Here is a 24,808-nt window from a genome sequence, read left to right on the forward strand (position 1 = left end):
ATTAAGGGGTAAATGGATAACCTACTTAGGTACGTAACTGAAATGAGCTAGGCTGCCATGTCTGTATGGGTTTGAGCAGAAGTCTTTACCTTGGGTACCCTGATAGTAATGCATTTCCATTTCCAAGCATGTTTACGACTGAACACAGATTTTTAACAAGGTGGCATTTCTGGATGTTCGGGTACAAGTACAGCAGTACTGCTCCTCTTTCACTGTTTCTTGACGTGGAGGTCGAGGTGCAGTTTGAGAACTCAAAAGATTAGGCATTGGGAGCCTGAGCTAATTATCCTTCAATTATCCTGCTTTCCCGGAGTAACTGGGTCACAAAAGCGATATATACCTGTTGTACAACGGTGCGATCAATATCGAGGCATGCGAGGAGTTGAGGCAGCGGTAGATGAGGCAGCGGCGGCAGCGGACTACCATCTAGACGGCATAGCTGACGAAGTCGAGGCGGGGCCTTTTTTTTACAGGACCATTTATGCAGCATAGCTGCAAAATCGGCCCTGTAACAAAATCGGCCGAAACCCGGCCCGGCAAAGAGCCCGGTCTCACCCCCAACCTCCCCCCGGGGGGCCAGCGAGCACAGGTTTTTGTTCCCAGTCAGGCCCTGGCACCGGCCAAGACTGTCACTCGCGGAGGCATTGGTGTGCTCTGCTAGAGGAAGGGCTGCCTGAGAAACGGACAAGCTCCTGGCAGCTGATTGCGGGCAGAGAGGGCTATAGAGCGCCTCTGTGTGGGACGGAGGAGGCATCAGCACCGGTCCGGTGAGCGCACCTTGCGTCCCGCCCCCCCCCCCCCCCAACTGGCAGTCGTACATTCCAGTGGCTAGATCGGGCTTCACGGGGGGGGGGGGGGGCAGCTGATGCGCCGTGGACCCGGGCAGAGCACGTTGGACCGATTCACCGGGCCGGAGCCGCTGCAGCTGAACAAGGAGATGCAACTGGGGGCATGCCGGACAATGCAGCCCTCATGGCGGTCATTACACAGTCTAGGGACATCTTGGATGTGAAAATTGGGGCAGTGGGCTCTGATGTCATGCTTCTCCGGCAGGATTTACGCAACGCAGTGGAGCGTATCACAGAGAATGAGACCAGGGTCTCAGAGGTGGAAGACTCCGTCACTACTCTACAGAAAAAAGTTGCCTCATTGGAAACGGTCACCAGAGGCCTGGTGACATGAGTGGAAGATGCAGAGGGCAGGGCCAGGAGCAAAAATCTGCAATTTGTTGGATTCCCCGAAGGATGTGAAGGGGGGACATGGAACGGTTTCTGACTCAGTGGCTCACAAGTTGGCTTCCTTCGGAATCATTGTCCTGCTGTTTTGTTGTTGAACGGGCACCTAGGGCCTTGACGCAGAAGCCGCCCACAGGAGCCAGACCGGGGCGAGTTATAGCCAAGATCTTAAGTTATCATGACAGGGATGCTATCCTGAAGCAAGCGAGAGCCAAAGAGCGCCTGACCTATGAGAATGCTTGCATTCTTGTGTTTCCGGATTACACTTGGCTAGTGCAACAGAAGCACCAGTTCTTCCTGGCAGCCAAGGCTCTCCTGCGTGACCTGAAACTCCCAGATGCCTTGCTATACCCCGCCGGGTTGCGGGTGGTGTATCAATCACGTACTCTCTTCTTTGAGACGCCCGAAGATGACTTCAACTGGACGGATGAGAGGATGAAGGTTCGGCCTCACAGCCGCCCAGGAGGGAAACAGATTCATCATCCAGTGATGTAGTCCGTAAACCACCCAAAGCTAAAGGAAACAGAAGGTCAAGGTCAAGACGTCGATCTCAATCCTGTCATGATCCTAGCAGATCTACACTGTTGCCTCAGCAAGGGACCTCTCCCTCATAGCTACCTAGGGACTCCCCCAGGCAGGGGTTTGTTAGTGTCAACTGCTTAGATCGGAAAAGCACATGGGGGGGGGGCTAGTACCTTTGCCGGAACTCTGTTCACAGAGGGAACACCAGCTGAATATGGGCTGGTTATTTGGGATCCATTGGTGGGGTGGGCCAGGTACTCCCGTTGGGGTCTGCAGGCCGCCTGCGCCAAGACTGATAGTTTTGAGGTTTGGGGGGGGTGAAGGGAAGTTGGGGTATTCATGGTTCACGTTTGCACTGCGTCACTGCTATACAGAACCACTACTCACACACAGGTTGTTAATTGCCTCATTTATCAACACCACACGATTTATAGATGTCAGTCCCAACAGATAAGATAGGAACTCATGCCGGGGATCTCTGGATCGTGAGCGGCAATGTTAGGGGAGCGCTAGACAAAGTGAAAAGTGGGGCTATACTTCAACGGGCCAAACACTACTGCGTGGACATCCTGATGCTGAAGGAGATGCACTTAATGGCCTTGTGTCTTCTAAGGTATAGTTATATTCAAGCTTTTCATTCTGGGTTCAATAGGGGATCCTGTGGGGTTGCAATTCTAATTCACCGAAGGGCTCCCTATAAGCACTCCAAGACGTGGAAGATACCCAGGGGAGGTATGTCTTTCTCAGGGGCACTATACACGAGGAGCAGGTGGTACTGGGTTGTATCTATGCCCCTCTGCCACTTTCTTGGGCACTGGTTGAGTGCCTCATGACCCTGTGGGCAGATATCCCTGATGGGTTGGCAATAATAGGGGGGAGACTAGAACGACGTAATGGACATGGTCAGGGATAGATGGAGGCTGGATGGGTATTCCAATGCTTGTCAAACTACAAAACTACACTACCTAGCGACAGGGTTGGGCTGGGCAGACCACTGGCATCGGTTACACGGTAGGAGCAGGGCTACAATATTTGTCGACAGTACACGACTCATATTTCCGACTATATATTTGTGCCATTAGAAGGAGCTAGTGGGTGAGGGCCGCAGAAATTCTCCCAAGAGGTTTATCAGATCACTCCCCTGTCATTCTGAAGCTACAGTTGGGTCCTGCAAAGCAATAATTTCAATGGCGCCTCTCTCCTTGGAATTTGCAAGATGAGGACTATAGGGAACATATAGGGCTGGCACTCGAACAATGCTTTGACTTTAACATAGGATCGGTAGCAGGGGCAGAACCCCTGTGGGAGGCGATGAAGCCAACCATGAAGGGAAATATCGGTTTGCTCAGCGGCGCGTCAAGCCCGGGGGGAGTCTTTTCTGAGATCGGAGGCCTACATGCTAGAACTTGAGCGGGACATTAGGGAGGAAGGGGAAGGTCCAATATACCACCAGCTGCTGCAGGCGCGACAGACTCATGCCGACCTTCTGATGGACGAAGCACCCTTGGCATCCCGTAGTAGGATTTATCAATGGGGGAACAAGTCTAGCAAGCTTCTTCATCGATCGTGCCAGGGAGCCTTGCGCCCCCAGGCTCTTCCTAGTATACCGGGTCTCGATGGAAGGATTCTTGAGGACCTTTCTTTGATAGCGGAGAGCTTTGCAAACTTTTTTACAGAGTTATACACTCCCAAGGAACTCATACAGGAAGGCATGATACGCCGCTTTAAAGAGGATTCATCACCCCAGGCTCTCTCAGACGAGGCACACACGGAGCTGGATCTCCCGCTCACTGAGGAGCTAGGTACAGCGCTAGTGGATTTAAATTCCGGGAAAATGCCAGGTCCCAATGTATTCCCAAGTGCGTTTTTTTAGAAATACTTCTCGAAACTGGGGCTCCACTTTCTGAGGGTGTTAGAGGAGGCGAGACAGCTAGGTTGCCTCCAGAGAGATTGGAGGCATGTGGAAGTGGTCGTGTTCCACAAACCAGGCTGACCCCTGGACCAGCGCGCCTCATATCGTCCCATTTCATTATTGAATGTAGAGTCAAAAATCTTAGCGAATGTATTGGCCAATCAACTCCAATCCCACATCACCACCCTGATCCACCCCGACCAGGCCGGTTTCATGCCTCAGAGAGCTACGTGCCACAATATTCGCCATGCACACATTACCATTGCCACCATCCAGGGACTGGGAGAACAAGCTGCACTCTTACTGGCAGATATAGATAGGGCATTCAACTCTCTCAGCTGGAAATATTTGTTAGCACTTTTAAATCGTCTGAATATGGGTCCACACTTTTTGTCATATCTTAAATTGTTATATACTGACCTTGTGGCATTGGTGCACATTGCGGGATCTACTTCCTTCACATTCTCTATTGGGAGGGGCACCAGTCAGGGCTGTCCCCTTTCACCATATCTTTTTGCTCTGGCAATGGAGCCCTTGGCGGCATGGGTGCAGATGGATGCTCAGGTGGCAAGCTTTGAGTGGGCGCATGGGCTATCAGACCACATTGCATTATATGCTGACGTTGTTTTATTCATTTGGACGGATATCAATAAAATGGGGTAGAGACTGTTCCTCGTCATGCAAATATTTGGGGAGTCTTCGGGTCTATTTATGAACCCCCGTAAATCTACCCTGTGGGTACTGGGGGAAAAGACAGGCTTGGAGCCCTGGGCATCGGCAGTGCAGGCTACTATGGTGGGGGTGAAGTATCTGGGAGTCTTCCTGTCAGACTCATCAAGCATGTCCTGGGACAGAAATATTGTTCCGTTTTGAGCGCGGGTACGAGAGGAGTTAAAAGCCTGGTCGCACTTGCCCCTATCCATCTATGGGAGGTTGGCCATCTTTAAGATGGTATCGCTGCCGCGTCTGCTATATCAATTGCAGAATTATCCACACCTGGTTCCCCCCAAGTGGTTTCAACCAGTTAATGCAGCTTTTGGTCAGTTTCTGTGGGCGGGAGAGGCGTCCAGGGTTGCGTTGCGTACATGCTTTCAATCAAGATACTGTGGGGGGTTGGCTACCTCGGATGTCCACTCGTATTACATGGCTTCGCACCTGCTGATATTGAATGAATGGTGGTATGGGGACAGGTCAGACCTCGCGTATGCAATGGAACGAGGATGCATGGGGGACTCCACTCTACATACTATCCTGTACTCAGCACCCCTGCGTAACTCTCTACCGCCGGTCATGAAGGTGGTATTCCAGGTGTGGAAACAAGCTCTCTGTAAGATGGGGTGGTGGGTCAAATTGACGAAGGAGACCCCACTGTGGTATAATGGGCGACTGCCACAACTGACTGTTTTACTGGGATTTCGCGGATGGGACAACATAGGTATATCTACCCTAGGGGATGTGATGCACTGTACCATCCTGAAATCCTTCCAAGACCTCCAGCAGGAATATCAGATGCCGAAGACCCAAATTTATAAATACCTCCAATTTAGACATGCCGTCTCCCCCAGCATCACAGGGTTGGAAACCCTTCCAGAATTTATCCCAGCCGAAGCCAAGGTGTTTATGGGAGACCTCCAAGACCATAAAATATCCCGGATTTACCAGTCCCTAGTGACAAATAGTTCCACCACGTTGGATAAACTTAGAGAGGCATGGGAAGGGGATCTTGGCCAACTAGAGGAGGAGGATTGGATGGAGGCCTTGGCCTCTCCTTAGGAGGCTGCGATTGCGATTCGGCTACGCCTCATTCAATGTAAATACCTGCACCAGGTGTATTATGCAAGGGCCAGGCTGTGGAGGACGGGCCTAGTGTCATCCCCGATATGTTTATGATGCGGTTGGGAGGAGGGGACTCTCATGTACACGATCTGGCTTTGCACAGCACTCACGAGATTCTGATGAGGAGTCTGGCTTGTCTTGCGGAGGTACTGGGGTGGGAGATCCTATCCTCACCACGGTTGGTACTTCTACACATAATGGAGGGTATCAGGGGAAATATCTACAAAAGGCTTCTAATGTTGTTGGGGGTTACATTGGCTAAAAGGGATATTGCTAGGCTGTGGAAAGCAGTAGTCCCACTCTCTCTATAAGCAGGGAAGAATGGTCTTGACTTCTGTATAAGGTTGGAGATTACAATATTTAAAGCCAGTGGGTGCCCGCAAAAACATCCAAAGATTTGGAAGCGATGGGCGGACTATCGGTGTCTCTACATAGAGCCAGTGCCCCTAATGGATGTCTGGACTTTGAGATAGTCATCCTGGCCTATGGTGTGAAGGATCAAGAACATGACGATCAACTTCATTTGTTGGTGCAGGTGTGGGAGTGGCTTTTCAGACGTTGTGGGGAAATGGTGCAATGGGAGGGGGGTTCTATTGTTTATGTTCTTTTGTTTTTTCTGAAAGTGTATAATCTAAATGTCAAAATGTCAATGTCAATATTTGGCATTATTTATTGTGGCAGGAGTCTTCTGGGTTACAGAGCTCTGCATTGTATTTGATAATTGACACAATAAAATCTGTTTCTAAAAAAAAAAAAGATCAGGCATTGGGTAGGTTAGTGGATGCAATTTCAATCATTCGGAGTGTGGTGAGCTCAATCTGGACAGGATGTGTTGAGGGCACAGGTGTGTATCTTCCACATGTTGGTTCACTGAGGTTACTTAGTCCAAGGCTGTCAACCAAGGGCCCTTGAAGGTTTCATGTACAATTGTTAAAACACTTGGCTTAGGACAAAACCATAGGAATTCCTCATGGCATTTGTTCTGGTGGAGACTTTCAGTTTTCTGTTTTACAAACATAAGAGCAAACCATTCTATGAAGTTTACAATTGATGCATAACTGACAAGGTTTCTGTTTGCTATGTGTGACGTTTTCATAATTTCAGTGTAATTATGAGTGACATTTCAAGGACCATGAGTGACAGTTTCCCGTAACCACAATCAAGCAATGAAGCAATGAAGATGAGGGAAAGGTATATAGAAATTACACGCACATGAGCAACGATAAACCCAGATTTTAAATCTGCTGCAAAGCACCGGAAATGGAAGGGTGGCAACAGCAATTCCTGGGGGCCAGGTTGTCATGAAAGTTACCAGATTGTTAAAAGAAACTATTTAATTGGCACATATAAATGGGGAACCGGTACCAGTGCTGAACCAAACTGCGTGCTAGAGCTAATGAGGGCCCACAATATGGATCTTTTCAGCTGACTTAACAGACGCAAGCTGCCAAAATATTAGGAATATCTGGTAGTAATATATGATATTGTATAATTGAACGTGTCGTTAGCCAGCTAACTCGCGAGCCGCTACAGATTTTTCCACTGTACTGAATGACTGCAGTCTACAGAAAACATTGAAGACCTTAACAACCATTGTCAAAAATACTCTTGCCTCTTTTCTAGGAGCTGCAAAAGTCACCACCACGACTTGCTAGTTCATAAGGAGCTGTAAGTTAGAGATCAATCAGAAGTAAAAGTCAAGTTTCTGAAAGTGAAGAGTCATCGGAAGGTAGGGTACCGAAAGTAATTTGTTGGATGGCACCAGTGCTGGCATCGCACGCTGTTCAATGAAAGCACTTTTTTTTATCTGAACCAGAGAGAGAGTTCACGCAAGCTAGTGAACTCCCTTTGGTTTTGAGTCAAACAGCAATTCGTACGTACAGGCCTCCTAGTCTTGCCGAATTCTGTGCTAGACAACTCGAGCACCACGACCCTCCGCGGGTGGGGAGGAGGCTCTCAGACAACGGCCCGCTCCCAGTGCAGTGGGTCGGCTCCCTCGGGTGCCGGATCAACATTTATGTTAATGAAATTACCACGGCGTAACGTGCTGCAAGCCTGGCCAAACTTTACTCATGAACTCAGGCCGCTGGCAGCAGCAGGAGCGTGTGCCACAAAACTCATCCTGTCCTCCTAACTGAAAAGCCAATCATTTTTTCATTTTTTGTGGCCTCTATTTTAATCATGTACCCACTTTTGGGGGACATGGAATACCCCTCGGGACCAGCATCCATACTGCCTCTGCATCTTTTACCTGTATTTCACTTGTTTTCCCTTTTAATTTCTATTTTGTTCGAAGGTGGATAGGGGCCAGATCACCCTGTTGGTGTTACTCGATCTGACGGTGGCCTTTGACACCCTGTCCCCCTCCATTCTGGTTTCCAGGCTGGGTGAGAAGGGTGTTGGGGGCCCTACCCTCAGACTTCTAGCCTCCTTTCTCCATCAAAGGGAGCAGAAAGTTAAACTGGGTGATTATCTGTCGCCTTCAACTTCTGTGCAGTGTGGGGTCCCCCAAGGGTCTTCTTTAAGTCCCACCCTTTTTAATATCTATGTGGCCCCCCTTGCCAGGGTAGTGAGATCGTTTGGTTTTGAGGTGCTGTCCTACGCTGACGACACCCAAATCATGGTCACCCTGACCCAGTCGGTGAATGATTCTGCCCTCAACTTTAAAACCGGTATGGAGGCAGTCTCCCGCTGGATGGTGCAAAACTTCCTTAAACTAAATGGAGAAAAGACCGAAGTTTTGATCTTGGGGGGGTGGGGGGTGGGGGGGGGGGGTGCGGGACATTTGGTCCAAAGATTGGTGGCCGGACTCCCTCGGGGATTGCCCGCTGCCTTCCCATTCTGCTAGGAATTTGAGGGTCCTGAATGATACTTCCCTTTCATTCGATCTCCAGGTCAGTAGGACTGTGTCCACATGCTGTGGGATCATTAGGATCCTCAGAAAGATAGGTTCTTATCTTTCCTTTGAGGCACGGAAGCAGGTGAAGGTAGCACTGGTCACATCGAGATTGGACTACTGTAACGCACTGTACGTGGGCCTGAATAAGACCTCCGTACATCGTTTGCAGATGGTCCAGAATGCGGAAGCCAGGTTGGTGCTCAATCTTCCTAGGCTCTCCTCGGCCTCTTTGGCCAGGAAAGACCTTCACTGGCTGTCCATTCAGGCGAGGATCTCGTTCAAGCTTCTTTGTCTGGTCCATGGGGCCTTTTATGGCTCAGGGTCAGAGGGCATTAGGTCCCTTCTTGTTCCCTACTTTCCTAGTAGAGCCCTCCGGTCCTCTACCAAAAATCTCCTTCGAGTGCCCAGATTCGTCAAAGCCAGATGGGGAGGGAAGGCCTTTTCTATCCTGGTTCCCAAACTCTGGAACTCTCTTCCTCCGGATTTGGTTGGACAACCCTCTCTGGCACTCTTCCGTAAGGATTTAAAAACTTGGCTTTTCCGAGAGGTGTATTCCTAAGTCATGGACCTGGTAACTTCGAGACCTGCGACTTTACATAGGCTTTGTCTGGCGCCTTGATGCCCTTGGGTTAAGTTGCACGTTATAAATTGTGTTTCATTCATTCATTCCTAGGCCTTTCTGTACATTCTTTCCTGCCTGCTTGGAAGCGGCTCCAGAAAGCAAACTTTTGTGCTCCTTTGTTGTTCTGTTGTGATGTTTTTTTGGAACAGTTGTATATCATTTTATTTCACATTATTTATTTTTATTTTTTTGGTTGTTTTGAGGATTTTCAATTTAGTTTTTCTGAAGTATTTTTGCCAGAAATTGTTTTAGTATTGTTTTTAGTGACAACTTTTTAGGATCACAACTTGTTTTTGCTCTGCATTTACTGCAACTCACTTCCATGGCAGGGTGCTACCGACCAAAAATATAACTGTCGGACTCAACATATCTTTCGGTTGCATTTAACAGAAAGGAGGTGGTAGCTATGTTATGAACATTTGTATAGTGCAGCAAATCACTTGTGATGGTAGTCTAAAGAAAGATTTTTGAGTATGGGTGTTACTTGCCCAACTGAGGGTGGAGAAGAACTATCCTTATGCACTTATGAAAGGAGTGTTGATTATGATAAGACAGAAAAAGACCACACTGCCAAAGATTGATTTGAAATATGAAGTCCCAATGTGGGGCCTGCAACTGCTAGGAAATCTCAGGCAGGGAATGGTTTTTGCACCATCTTTATTTATATGGAATGAAATCAACCCAGGTACTGGTGTTCTTCTTTAGACCAGAACAGTCCGTTGAGTGTCTGGTGAGCATGACTCAGTTCTGATAGTTAGCATTAATTGTAGAAAAAATCAGTACGTTTTTAATATTGCAGCACAGCGGAAATTTCAGCAAGTGAGGTTAGATTTGAATAGCATTTTACAATTCCCAAGTCCTCTTGTGGCCAATGTTGGCTTCATCACTTTGGATGCTGATGCACGTTCCTTTGGCTTCTATGATAATGTTTGTTTTGATATTACACTTCACCATGAATGTTTAGACAAAATCACTGGGCACTATGATTTCATCTACTGTAGATATGGATTGTCTTATGTTGTTACTCAGAGGTCGAGCCTCACTCCTAGCTTTTTCAATCTGTAAATGGAACAGTTGAGGCCAGTTTTTGAGGATTTCAGAAACATCATTCATCAATATGCAGTTAACACTCAAATGTACTGGAAAACCTCTAGTACTGAACACATTTTAACCTTGCAGAGAGAAATTCAATATTTGGATTTCTGAAACGTTTCTAAAACTAAATCCACAAAAGACGGTTTTATTTTATTCTTTTGCAGGCAAAGGAATACATATGATCCTACATTTTCACAACAGACGGATTCACATCTCCACAATAAAATATGTGTATATTATATTAACCACTACATCAACAATTTTCCCTCATAAAAACAATACTATCAAATCTGCCTAATTTCTTCTTTTGCCCCATAAATAACATCAAACATATAATTTTCCCTCAATACCTTTCATAATTTCTAGATTTGATTTTAGGAATGCCCCCCTCGATCCTGCCCAGCAGTTGTCATTCCCGCCAATCAAGGTAACTCTACACTCAGTAGATTGATTTGTCTCCAGAACAAGAAAACAATAATATAATCCTGATCATCTTATGCTTCAGTGTGTGTCACTGGCCCTTATAAAATATTTTAAACTGTATTGACTTAACTAAATAGCCAATCACCTGGACCAATCCTCTTACATATCCAAATTTCTCTCCATCTCTGACAGACAGAAGGGCTTAGATATTGTGATTCACTGGAGGTCAAATTACCAAGATTCAGAACCTCTTTTACAGAATAATATTTTATCAGGTGTGAATACTAATGCATGGGAATCCTTGCCTATCAACATAAGGACAAACCCCTACCTATATGTTCTTTAAAATCAAATAAACTAAAACCCCATCTCTTTCCTCTATTTTTAATGCCTCACATCTTACACAACATATGTGATACAATTCCCTGCTTATGTTTCATAGACTGTTTTTAAAGGTTTGAACTATGAAATGCAGTTCGCCATCTGGTTGTAACCAATTTTCTGATCTTTTCCTGCATCTCAGGTAAGCTTTAAATGAGTTCTACCTAAATCACATTTCGACTCACAAACTGTAGTGCTATTTAAAACTGTTAAATACATGTGGTTATTTCTCCCTTAAGAGATGCAGATTGCCATGGATAGATCAACAGGATACGTTATTTGCTTTTGTGTTTTACTGGTAAGAGGTCATTCATTGTGATAGTTTTATGAAACATGATGTGAGGGAGTTAAAATGTATTTCTTTGTTGTGGACATCCAAGTTAGTGAATACTCTTTTCAAAGACATCTTACCATGTTTTTGATTGAATCATTTCACCTCTTTATGGGTTTTTATTTAGCCATGGACAGGGAGTCAATGTTCAGATCACTGAACTTTTATTAGGTTATGGGTACTCATGATATGGTTTTTGGCTAGATCTGGTTCATGATTTGCTTGTGAACAATGATGGTGAGGGTGTTGGCTTTTAATAACCTCACAAAAGGAGTGCTTGTTGGCATTCCCACTGTGGAAGCTCAAGTCATAAAGACAAACCCGGTCAGAGGAGCAAGTGAGCTGTGTGGTTAGGTGATTTATGAGGTGCTCCATTGGAAGAGGTGATCAATACTATTGAAATGGATTGAATCGGATGGTGTGATTTAATATCTGGCTACAAGACATTTAAATGTGCAGTGCAGTGTGGTGGGAGATAGTTTACATACAAGTGTGCCTCCATGGACCAAGTTCACTTCACTTCAAACTGCCGGATAAAGCAGTCCAGCAACGGAGAAGTCACCTTCAGTGTTTCCTCGGTTAGCAACAGTGCCTATCAGTTTTTTAAGATCATCTTTGGAAAGTGAGATATGGTTGTAATGGGCAACAAGAAGCATAGTGAAAACAAACTCTCGGGCATGTGGGGAATTAAGAAATATCACAGGCAAGAGAGTCCGCAATGTACCATATGAAATAAAGGAAGTATGGCTTCTAGTGTACAATATATTCACAGTGATAAAGTTATGGGTGTTTTGCACATGGTCTACATCGATACGGGTCCATTCGCTTTTGAGAGATGTTACAGCACCTGGCTATTAAAACATACCAGAGTTTTGCAGCATACTACATTCACCTATTCCTGTGTAAGGACGATCAGTAAAAAAGCGATCAGATGTTTGCTCTGCGGTCACTGTGAGGTTGGAAGTAGGTTGCAGAAAGCCTGTTGGACAAGAGGAAAACAGTCATAATAAAATTACTATGTTTGTAAATCAATAGTCTTCATCTGTGTGGTGCAGATTATATCGCTATAAGACGACATTAATATGGGTTACTATTTCATCCTCAACAGAGGGCACAGGAGTTTGATTTGATAAGTCTTCGGAAAATGTTTTTTCCACGCATTATAAATCTTATTGCCTCCAAAACCAATCATAACGGAGCATGTTTTGCTTAATACAGGATAACTTTCCATGTGCACAACCATAGACTGTTAATATACTGTTGCTATATTCAAATCATTCTCAAACGGGAAATGAATTTATCATCAAAGTTTTGTACAAGTAACAGAGTAATATAAAGAGTGATATAAATCAAGAACATTAGCCCAAAGAAGAAGCATCTGTGTTTCTAATTGTCTGAAGTTTAATTATAATAGTATGCAAGCCACTAATGTTGTGACCCTTGGGTTTAATTTGGTGAACACACACCAATTTCGACACATGGCATACAGAAATATGTTTCAACCCTGGCTGTGCCACAAAGCTACCCTGTTTACTGCAATATATATTTTATATGATAGGCGAAAGGAAGGAGCAAGTTTGGAATGGCGTGTGTTTCCTACATTGGTGGGAAGCACTTAGTGTTTTTTAAATACCCCTCACACACCAAAAGGGCCCTTGGTGTCATGCTTCATCATAGGGGTCTTTGCGACCCTCTAGGGAACCCAGCGTGCTACTAACCAACGGATACGCAGGAGCACTGACGTAATCACTATGTGTGGTGTGTGAGTGGTAGGGTCAGAAGTGAATGGTTTAGTGAGTGTTAAAAAATACCTGGCATGTGAGGACTAAAAAAGTTTTAATATGCCTCTGTGCTGGTATTATTAAAAGGGTTGAAACATGTTTCTGTATGCCATGTGTCGAAATTGGTGTGTGTTCACCAAATTAAACCCAAGGGTCACAACATTTGTGGCCAGCCGCGATAGAAGGGTTGTTTGGCAGGGAGTACCTCCTCACTTTAGTGCTATTAAGCACAAACGCCCTTGCAGGCTCATGATGCATTTAACTTCATTTTAACCAATTGATACTGAAGGCAGCACCTATTTTCAGGCCATTTCAACCATAATAGGCACATTTGGCTTTTTTACACACATGATATTATTTATGTAGAGACAGCAGAAGTCTGTCACATGTGAGTAGGGTAGGGATCTGTGCTCCCGTCCTGAAGAAGAAGCTTTACGCTTCGAAACATGTCGACGCACACAGGAGGTTGTGTACATTAAATACACTTACAACCTCCATCACACCCCTTTTAATAATACCAGCACAGAGGCATATTAAAACTTTTTTAGTCCTCACATGCCAGGTATTTTTTAACACTCACTAAACCATTCACTTCTGACCCTACCACTCACCAACCTCACACCACACATAGTGATTACATCAGTGCTCCTGCGTATCCATTGGTTAGAAGCACGCCGCGTTCCGTAGAGGGACGCGAAGACTCCTATTATGAAGCATGACACCAAGGGCTCTTTTGGTGTGTGAGGGGTATTTAAAAACACGAAGTTCTTCCCACCAATGTAGGAAACACACGCCATTACAAACCTGCTCCTTCCTTTCGCCTATCATATATGAGGGTGGATTCTCTCTTTTCTTTAACTGTAATTGGGGAGACTGAATCCACCCCTAGTGTCCAAGTGGGCACACTCTCTCCGATCCCTTACTGCTGGGAGTGCTGTTCCTGTTTGCCGCTTGTTCTCCGGCCACTTCGCCACGCCTCGCGGCCCCCGCTTCGCGGGAGCCGCTCGCAGGCTAAAGACTTTTGTTGTGGATCCAGCCCCTTGGTTCCTTCACGTGCATTGGAGCACCAACGCGCTTCCTGCAATTCACCAGCTGGACACCAAGGTTTGAGGCGGGACTGCGAGGACCAGCGTGCTGAGCGGTGCTGATCGGCCGCAGCTGGTCCTCTTCCCGCCCCCTCCACCCGTTAAAACCTGCGCGGAGTGAGAGTGCCTTGGGTCCCTTACTGCTGGGAGTGCTGTTCCTGTTTGCCGCTTGTTCTCCGGCCACTTCGCCACGCCTCGCGGGCCCCGCTTCGCGGGTGCCGCTCGCAGGCTAAAGACTTTTGTTGTGGATCCAGCCCCTTGGTTCCTTCACGTGCATTGGAGCACCAACGCGCTTCCTGCAATTCACCAGCTGGACACCAAGGTTTGAGGCGGGACAGCGAGGACCAGCGTGCTGAGCGGCGCTGATCGGCCGCAGCTGGTCCTCTTCCCGCCCCCTCCACCCGTTAAAACCTGCGCGGAGTGAGAGTGCCTTGGGTCCCTTACTGCTGGGAGTGCTGTTCCTGTTTGCCGCTTGTTCTCCGGCCACTTCGCCACGCCTCGCGGCCCCCGCTTCGCGGGAGCCGCTCGCGGGCTAAAGACTTTTGTTGTGGATCCAGCCCCTTGGTTCCTTCACGTGCATTGGAGCACCAACGCGCTTCCTGCAATTCACCAGCTAGACACCAAGGTTTGAGGCGGGACTGCGAGGACCAGCGTGCTGAGCGGCGCTGATCGGCCGCAGCTGGTCCTCTTCCCGCCCCCTCCACCCGTTAAAACCTGCGCGGAGTGAGAGTGCCTTGGGTCCCTTACTGCTGGGAGTGCTGTTCCTGTTTGCCGCTTGTTCTCCGGCCACTTCGCCACGCCTCGCGGGCCCGCTTCGCGGGTGCCGCTCGCAGGCTAAAGACTTTTGTTGTGGATCCAGCCCCTTGGTTCCTTCACGTGCATTGGAGCACCAACGCGCTTCCTGCAATTCACCAGCTGGACACCAAGGTTTGAGGCGGGACTGCGAGGACCAGCGTGCTGAGCGGCGCTGATCGACCGCAGCTGGTCCTCTTCCCGCCCCCTCCACCCGTTAAAACCTGCGCGGAGTGAGAGTGCCTTGGGTCCCTTACTGCTGGGAGTGCTGTTCCTGTTTGCTGCTTGTTCTCCGGCCACTTCGCCACGCCTCGCGGCCCCCGCTTCGCGGGAGCCGCTCGCAGGCTAAAGACTTTTGTTGTGGATACAGCCCCTTGGTTCCTTCACGTGCATTGGAGCACCAACGCGCTTCCTGCAATTCACCAGCTGGACACCAAAGTTTGAGGCGGGACTGCGAGGACCAGCGTGCCGAGCAGCGCTGATCGGCCGCAGCTGGTCCTCTTCCTGCCCCCTCCACCCGTTAAAACCTGCGCGGAGTGAGAGTGCCTTGGGTCCCTTACTGCTGGGAGTGCTGTTCCTGTTTGCCGTTTGTTCTCCGGCCACTTCGCCACGCCTCGCGGGCCCCGCTTCGCGGGTGCCGCTCGCAGGCTAAAGACTTTTGTTGTGGATCCAGCCCCTTGGTTCCTTCACGTGCATTGGAGCACCAATGCGCTTCCTGCAATTCACCAGCTGGACACCAAGGTTTGAGGCGGGACTGCGAGGACCAGCATGCTGAGCGGCGCTGATCGGCCGCAGCTGGTCCTCTTCCCGCCCCCTCCACCCGTTAAAACCTGCGCGGAGTGAGAGTGCCTTGGGTCCCTTACTGCTGGGAGTGCTGTTCCTGTTTGCCGCTTGTTCTCCGGCCACTTCGCCACGCCTCGCGGCCCCCGCTTCGCGGGAGCCGCTCGCAGGCTAAAGACTTTTGTTGTGGATCCAGCCCCTTGGTTCCTTCACGTGCATTGGAGCACCAACGCGCTTCCTGCAATTCACCAGCTGGACACCAAGGTTTGAGGCGGGACTGCGAGGACCAGCGTGCTGAGCGGCGTTGATCGGCCGCAGCTGGTCCTCTTCCCGCCCCCTCCACCCGTTAAAACCTGCGCGGAGTGAGAGTGCCTTGGGTCCCTTACTGCTGGGAGTGCTGTTCCTGTTTGCCGCTTGTTCTCCGGCCACTTCGCCACGCCTCGCGGCCCCCGCTTCGCGGGAGCCGCTTGCAGGCTAAAGACTTTTGTTGTGGATCCAGCCCCTTGGTTCCTTCACGTGCATTGGAGCACCAACGCGCTTCCTGCAATTCACCAGCTGGACACCAAGGTTTGAGGCGGGACTGCGAGGACCAGCGTGCTGAGCGGCGCTGATCGGCCGCAGCTGGTCCTCTTCCCGCCCCCTCCACCCGTTAAAACCTGCGCGGAGTGAGAGTGCCTTGGGTCCCTTACTGCTGGGAGTGCTGTTCCTGTTTGCCGCTTGTTCTCCGGCCACTTCGCCACGCCTCGCGGCCCCCGCTTCGCGGGGGCCGCTCGCAGGCTAAAGACTTTTGTTGTGGATTCAGCCCCTTGGTTCCTTCACGTGCATTGGAGCACCAATGCGTTTCCTGCAATTCACCAGCTGGACACCAAGGTTTGAGGCGGGACTGCGAGGACCAGCGTGCTGAGCGGCGCTGATCGGCCGCAGCTGGTCCTCTTCCCGCCCCCTTCTCTTGACCTCTTCCTTAATAACTTGTGTGGGTAACGCGCACGCGGGACGCGCGCGGGGCAAAGGCCGGGGCGAAGACCGGGCAAAGAGCGGGCCGTTTGAGGCCGTTCGAGTACGGGAGAGTCCGGTCCGGGCCCCCTCCCCTTGCCTGCCTCACCAAGGCCACTAATACTCTTGTGAAATGTGTACTAGGGAAACTAGAAGTAAAACATCCTCCCTCGCCGCGGCTGGAGCGGTTAAAGGTCCCATTGACACCTACTTCGCCAAAGCTGGCTCACTCTTGATTGAGGAAATCCAGGTCTTGGAGCGAAGAATATCACAAGAAATAGACTGGGTTAGGAGATCTTCCATGGGCCCTATGGCACAAGCTAGAACCCCAGAAAATAGTACGGGTAGGCCACTCACACAGAACATTGACCAGGTACCATGCCCTCTCCCAGATACTATAATAACCAGTCCAGAACTCACTATTGATGTTCCGAGTGATCTAGAGGATACGAGCCTCATGGTTCTTCCTACTATCCAAACCACTCAGCCTACATCATTGCAGAACACAGAGATAGCTCCAATTGTAGAACCCAATAGTGATTGTAACAAGGGATCTAGAGAGGGGGCCATCCCAAAAAAGAAGTATGAGCCACAAAACTTAGAAGAATCCAGGTCCAAAACTCCCAAATCTAAACAAGTTAGAGGTAAGGGGAGGAAAGTAGCCGCTCTTGCCCCTGTGGCGGAGAGATCGGGAACGCTAACCACCTCTAGACCACCCAATTTAACCTCACTCTCACAATCCATTGATAACGCGCAAGCAGACACCTCCTCAGATGATATCACACTAGGGGATATAGGCACGCTGCTTAGGTCCCTACTAAGTCCCCTGGAGGCGAGACTGATTAAGATAGAAGCAAGATTAGTCAGTATTGAAAAGGCAACTGTGCAACTCGCCGATGCAAGGAAAACTGACACTGGTGGGACCAAAACAGCAAAGGAGGGTCTAGGCTCCAAACCTATTAAAGGTAATAGTCTTCAGGCAGTAACAAACAATAAAACCTCAGACTCAAATCCTAAACCCACACAACCGCCAAAAATCAATGCAACTGCAAACAAGGCCCCGACACCCATACAGCAACCAAATACCGCTACCCCAAAACCAGCTCCCTCATCTAAATCAAATCCCACGCCGTTGACAAAAGCCAAGCATGATCCCCCACTTGATGGAGAGAAACCATACACTAAACGCAAATTACAGTTTGTAAACCTCCCACCAGAAGCCGCTCCTTACACCGTAGTTCTGGCTGGGGTTCCTGAACTTGACCCCCCCACATTTGAATCATATACTTCACTCAAGAATAAAGTGATAAATTGGCTCTCGGTTAATAGACCACTCCCGAGAGGAACAGCGAGTGATATTTCTACGACCAAGAGAGTAGCATGGGTGGGGCATACTAGGAAATCCATAAGAGGAGATTGTATCCTGGTCTCCTTTAGAGACCCCAACACAGCCGCATATATTTGCTCCAGTGCTTCAGACGAGGATTTTGGCAATACCATCCAAACACTTCCCCTTTCCTTTTTTTACCCCTCCAATTTATATAATTCAGAGGATTATAGATGGGGCCACCATCAAGAGCTATTGGAGGGTTGGGAAACTTGCCCCAGGGAGACCAATAATTACCCGTCACATAGAGGAAGAACAACGGACTACTTCCCCGGATATGGGGATGAGGCCGGCTGGGAAACCTTCACTAGGAGGAGGAGGGGGGGTGGTGCCTACAAGAGGGGAATTCCCGGTCCATACAGAAGTCACTATCCTGCTTATCTATCCACACAGAATCGATATAGTAGCCTAGAAACGGTAGATTGACAGGTGGCTGAAATGGGGAATGATGCTCGCGCAACTTCCTCAATTGATATCAACATATTTACACCTGATATTAATACATCTAGACTGTCCGATTCATGCTCTTCGGCAGTCAGCCCACTCGAACCGAGCCAGGCTCCAAGCATGTCATACCCCCCTTCACCCCTTGCTATCAGTCCACTGGGTACAATCCACCCCTCCCCAAATCAAAGGGCCCACCCCGAGTCTATCGATACCAATGTGAGCCTACCTCACAATCGATCATTAGACATTACAGTAATCTCTTGGAATGTGGCAGGCCTCTCTAGTAAAATAGATTGTTTAGAGTGGGGCTCCTATGTTAGATCTAAAAATGTAATACTTCTACAAGAAACCTGGGAGCGAGAAGAAATAGAATTACCTGGCTTTGCGTCTTTCTCCAAACCAGCCAAATGGGGGGGAAGGGGGAGGCCATCTGGGGGATTAATGATAGGGGTAGCAACGGATTTAGGTTGCCAAGCCACCCACTTGGAGACCGCTTCCGACGATTTGCTGGCTGTCTTACTTGAATGCCCAGACTTTTCAAAGCTACTAGTCATTAACATCTACTCTAGACCGACCCAAATGCACAAAGAGTCGACCACTGTAGATGAGTTAGCTAGGTTCCTAGAGGGCACCCCTTGTGAACTCGCCTGTTTGGTTGGGGGCGATTTTAATTCTCACTACGAACCCCTGCCTGGATTGCATGATGGTCCTTCCCTAGACGAAGATTCTTGCTGGTTTATACCTGAGACGGCGGCACCACCCCCAAGGGCCTGGACTCCCCTAGCCCTGCAGATAAATGCTCTCACTCTTAATCTCGGCCTTAGGGCATGCAACGGCCGCTGTAAATCGGACATACCTAGCAATCCCACTTACAACAAACCTGGCAGTGAATCCAGACTTGATTACATTATGGTTAAAACCTTTATGTGGCCAGCAATAGTCGACTTTAAAGTTTGCCCAAGAACAGATAGCGACCATAATTCCCTGGAACTGACTTACTCCCTCCCTGGGAGTGAAGATACATCGCAGGGACATGGCAAAGACAAGACGGGCCTCCTACTTGAAAACAATCGTAGGAAAGTCAAGTGGGAGAAGTTGGCTAATAGTATGGACAGAATACCCCGCCTATATGAAAGGTTAATTCCATTATTGGAGAATGCCTTTCATCTAGGCACTAAAGACCAAGATGAGGATATTAGAGGAGAGTTAGCACAAATCCATAAAAACATCATTGGCTCTCTGGAACAAGATCTGTTCACTACCGCAGGGAAAAAGAGTGGCTATAAGCCGAAGACATCTTGGTATAATGCCACGTGTAGGGAGGCTAAGGCTCATTTGTTAGCTGCCATTAAGGGACACCTTAGCAAGGATGAAATCCGTGCCAGGAGAAAAACGTATAAATCCCTTTTAGTGAACGCTAGGGCGGAATGGGACCACGACTATTGGGAGAATCTCGTTAAAGCACTGTCAATTAGAAACTCACGCAAATTTTGGCGTGTAGTAGCGAATGGTACGGATGAGTTATCCTCCGCAATAGAGCCCAACATAGCCCCTCTAGTATGGCAGGCCCATTTTGAAGCGTTGTACGCGGAGGGAGGTGGGGATCCTAATAGTGATGGTCCTCCAAACACATCTAGCCTCCCAGGGGTCCCCTTCACTAAAAAGGAGGTGAGGGAGGCCATCAAAGGCCTAGCTGTGGGAAAAGCCCCGGGATTGGATGGGGTCCCGGGGGACCTGTTCAGACAGGAACCAGGGATATGGGCACTGTACCTCACACTAATATTTAACGCCATTCTGGGGGGAATGACTGTGCCCGATACTTGGAGGGGAGCAGAGGTAGTCCCAATTTATAAAAAGGGATCCCCCCTGCTCCCTTCCAACTATCGACCCATCAGTCTGATTGACATATCCCAAAAACTCTTTGGCAGACTGATCTTAAATCGTTTGCAAGCGTGGACTGAAGAAATGGATATCCTGTCCCAATACCAGGCAGGATTTCGGGAGGGTGTATCCACCACAGATCAAATATTCAGGCTACACCTGCTCTACTGGAGAACAGCGGTAATTGAGGGCGGCAGTCTATATACCATCTTTGTAGACCTACGTGCCGCCTTCGATTTGGTTCCTAGGGCAAGGTTGTGGAGAGTCATGGAAGAGCTGAATGTCCCTGCAGATATTTTGGCAATCCTGATGAGGCTTCATTCCAACAACTATGCCCGCGTTAGGTGTGGCAAAGGTGGCAAATTAACCGAAAGGTTCCCCGTTCGCAGAGGTGTGAGACAGGGTTGTGTGCTCGCACCCACCCTGTTTTGCATCTTTGTGAACGGGGTTGTTGCCCACCTAAACAGGATTCCCAATTCTGATGCCCCAAAGTTGACTGGCAACAGGGTGCCAGCAATCATGTTTGCAGATGACACCCTGTTGCTGTCTAAATCCCCGATGGGGATCCAACGCATTTTGGATGGTTTCCTAGACTTCTGCTCTGACCGGGGACTGGAAGTCAATCCCCAAAAAACAAAATTCATGATTCTAAATTCTAACCCTCGAAATCGAGCCCCTCCCAAGCTAGGCACGGTCCAATTAGAACGGGTGCATAACATTGAATACTTGGGGATTACCATAAACGAACATCTAACTTGGACGTCGCACCAGGCCAAAGTGACCACCAAACTGGCACAGTTGGCGGGTGGCACTTTGCGCCTGGCAAATAAATCACGCTACCGACCACTTACCCCAATTATTCATATATACAAAACACAAGCCAGGGCAGGGGTTACATATGGGGGCGAGCTGTGGGGTCACACTCAGTATTCCAAGCTTCAATCTACTGAAAATAAATTCCTGAGACAGGTAGCTGCCCTCCCCCAGAGCACTCCATTATTACCCCTTAGACTAGACCTGGGAATCAAATCAATAACAGAGGTGCTAGGTCTTAAACCTCTAACATTCTGGAGGCGTCTGTGGTCTAGCCCAGACCTCGTAACCTATAGAGAGGAACTACAGGAATTCCTGGAACTACGGAATATAAAGAGGATTCCTTGGCTGACTTACGTCAAGGGAAGGTTCGAGGAAATGGGCTTTCCGGAACTATGGTCAGACCCGTCTAACTCATGTACTAAGATTTCAAAAAAGTCACTCGCGAGTGCTTACTATGCTTTGATGCTCACCAGAGCCACTAATGACACTCAAGAGGGGTCCCTGATAAGCTTATTCCTGAAAGTGAAAGATACCTACTGCCTCGAAAAAACTCTAGATGAGATCTCCCCTCCACTAACGAGGAAATTGTTTCTACAATGGCGCTATGGATGCCTTCCTCTAGCTTCGTTTACAGCGTCCTGGACATCGTGCTCCACCGTACCATCTTGCCCAATGTGTGCACACCCGAAGGAGGATGACTTGCACGTGGTCTTCTTCTGCAAGGGCTACGAGCGGAGCAGGAAATACTGGCTAGTCCCGCTACTCAGGAACTTGGGATTTAGATCTCATCAAACCGCTTACAGAGTTTTAAAATCAGACCTCTCTCCCCCTGTAGTTTTTGCACTCTCAAAATTTTTAACTTCACTGTGGTTTATCCGCAGCCGAGTGATGGAAAGACTGGTATAATGGACCCTACCAAAGTGATTTCCTTTACTGTTTTACTTGATATTTAAACTAAAATATCTTAATATCGGATCACACTATGTTTAATAAGTTTTTAACTGTACATATTGTTTTGTATCTTTTATGATCTGTGATCGAAATAAAGATTTTTGAAAGTGGAAAGTGATTTGTATGGTACTGCAATATATCAGCACATAACATAGACTGTATACTTTTGCACTGCAGGATATGAGAGCTGTTATACTGCCACAGCTGTTCCGACTATCCATAAATGCATCCACCACACAACAACGTTGCACATGCAGTCTAAATAGCTCGGCCTGTGGGCACAACTCAGACGTGTCTAAACATATTTCAAACACTGACCCCTTATGGTGGACTTAGGAGACTGACAATAATGACGCTTCAAATGTTGCAGCTGCACATGTAGTGACATTCTCCTTAAAGCTCCATTTCAGAAGAGCCATGATCCTGGGTGTGAAAAAGGAAGGAGTCACCATACTGGTGAATGAGAAGCAAGCAAGTATCCATGGCAGTGAGAAAAAAAACACGACGATGAGAGGCCAAGTGGGAAGTTCAGTATTTGCATCAATGATCATGAGGCTGGGGTGAGGGGCAAGATGGCGGCCGTGATTACGGTTGTGCGTGCTTGAGCTCCCAGAGGTTCCCCCCTCCCTGCTCCACTTACCATGACCTGGGGGCAGCTGTGACCGGGATTGGAGGTTTTGTGTTGGCCCCGAGGTGAAGCGCTGGTGAAGTGGGTACGCTGTAGATCGCCTGCGGCGCCCCCGCTTGGTTGTAATCCGACTCCTGGCGCTGACGAAACTGACTTTCTGGTGCACGCGCGCCACCCGGACTACTGAGCGGATGGTGCCGGCGACAAAAGACGGCTCAATGTGGAATCAAACCCTGAGCTCGACAGCGTTGTAATACCCCCAAAGGCTGGGCGCGGAAGAGCGCGCAACTACACGCATATGCCTGACAGTACGGAGGGCAAGAAATTGATACCGAATGTGGGTAAGAAGGACGCTGCGCGCACAGAAGGCAGTAAGAAGGCTGTCCCTGCATTATTTCTGGCTATGGGGATGAATCCGACCCAGACAAACACAAGAGAATCGACAGCCCAAAAACAGTGCGCAAGCAGGGGGTCTGTGCATCAGCTATCACTCGGTCAGGAGTGCAGACTCCTTTCAATGGGACTTTTCATTTATGGCTGAGACCGAGATGGCCAGCGGGATGCAACCCAATTTTGAAACTGTTGAGAAACCTGAAGAGATCTCCCTGGCTGTTATCTACCAGAGTATTATGGCTCACAGGGAGGAGATGCGTGCAGAAAGCCAGCGTACGCAAGGGGCCTGTTGTAAACTTCAGAATGCAGTGGGGAGAATTGCTAAGTCTTGCTCCGAGTTTGCTGACAGGTTCAATGCGGCTGAGACCCGCATATCTAACTTGGAGGATGAACTTGCTGGCAGGAAAACAACTACAGAGACCCTGCGCTCCACTAAGGATGACACCCTCTGGAAAATCACTGACTTAGAAAATTGTCTGCGGCGGAACAATTTTCGAGTACTGGAAATTCCTGAGAGGTCCGAGGGGCAAGACCCACGAAAATGTATCGTTTAACCTTTCTCTGAAGCTTTTCCCGGGTTAACCCAATGGGATTGCAGTCGTGAGATTCAGAGGGCACATACATCTTCTTTTGTACAAAGTAAGAGGCCGGGCCAGAGCTCTCAGAGACCAAGGGCAATTTTATTATCAGTTAATAACTATCTGCCGAGAGAAGCAGTGTATGACCTGGCAGGCCTGGACAGAAAGAAAACCGGGAAGGGGATTGACTTCTTTGTGCGCCCTGATTACTGCCCTCTCACGTTGAGAAAATATGGCAATTACGCCAACTCATTACTCCATTTCGTGATAAGGGGGTACAAGCCTTTTTGCTGAATCCAGATAAACTCAAAATTATACACAATGAACATGTGCGGTTCTTTACAGCGGAAGCAGCTGCTAAAGAGTATCTACAATCCGTTTCAATCCTTATAAAGGCAGGGGGGAAAAGAAAGAGCTCAATCCTTATAAAGGCAGGGGGGAAAGGAAAAGCTAAGGATATTCTCTGATGTTAGCTGACATTGTGTGACATTATGTGGAGCCCCCTTTTTTTATTTTGCTATCTAGGTATTGATTGTATTGTATTGATTGTATTATTATCTAGCCGCATTTCAGTTCTTGAGCTGGTGTTGCATGGAGGTTATGATATATGGTGGAGGGTGGTGAATTGTTTTGTGGTCAAAACATGGGAGGGGGCAGGGGGATCTGGGGTATGGGAAGCTCGATCCATCTCAGAAGCCTTGTGTCTCCAAGCCTCTAGTTTGGGGATGGGTAGGGGTGGGTCATGGCTCCGGCTGGAACAGTGTGTGGTTGAGAAGGGGGGTTGCCGTTGGGGGTTGGTGGGGGTTGGAGGTGGAGGGGGGTTGTAGCAAAAATAATCCATGATGGTTTGATGAAGAGAAACATGAAATTCAATGGTTTTAGGCACACAGTATATTAGCAATAAGATACATAGAAGATAGATGGGGACAGTCGTATAATTGGTGGCATTCGGTTCTGTTTCCTGAATGTAAGCGGTTTGAAAGATTATAATAAAAGGCAATGTGTTGCGAATGAGTTGCAGACGCTGCAGACTGACCTGA

The 24,808-nt window shown here is 48.3% G+C and overlaps 1 protein-coding gene across 3 annotated transcripts in view; it reads right to left on the reverse strand.

The window, feature by feature from the left end:
- The window catches only part of LOC147748673 (uncharacterized), a 106,050-nt gene that overhangs the window by 17,361 nt on the left and 63,881 nt on the right, over positions 1-24,808 (reverse strand). For all 3 annotated transcript variants that reach the window (XM_086963540.1, XM_086963546.1, XM_086963542.1), the window contains one exon: positions 12,122-12,235. In XM_086963540.1, the coding sequence (XP_086819666.1) occupies positions 12,122-12,235 (114 nt within the window). The remainder of the gene's footprint in view (positions 1-12,121; positions 12,236-24,808) is intronic.

This window comes from Lissotriton vulgaris, chromosome 1_1 (assembly GCF_964263255.1).
Source record: "Lissotriton vulgaris chromosome 1_1, aLisVul1.2, whole genome shotgun sequence".
In the NCBI taxonomy this organism is placed as follows: domain Eukaryota; kingdom Metazoa; phylum Chordata; class Amphibia; order Caudata; family Salamandridae; genus Lissotriton; species Lissotriton vulgaris.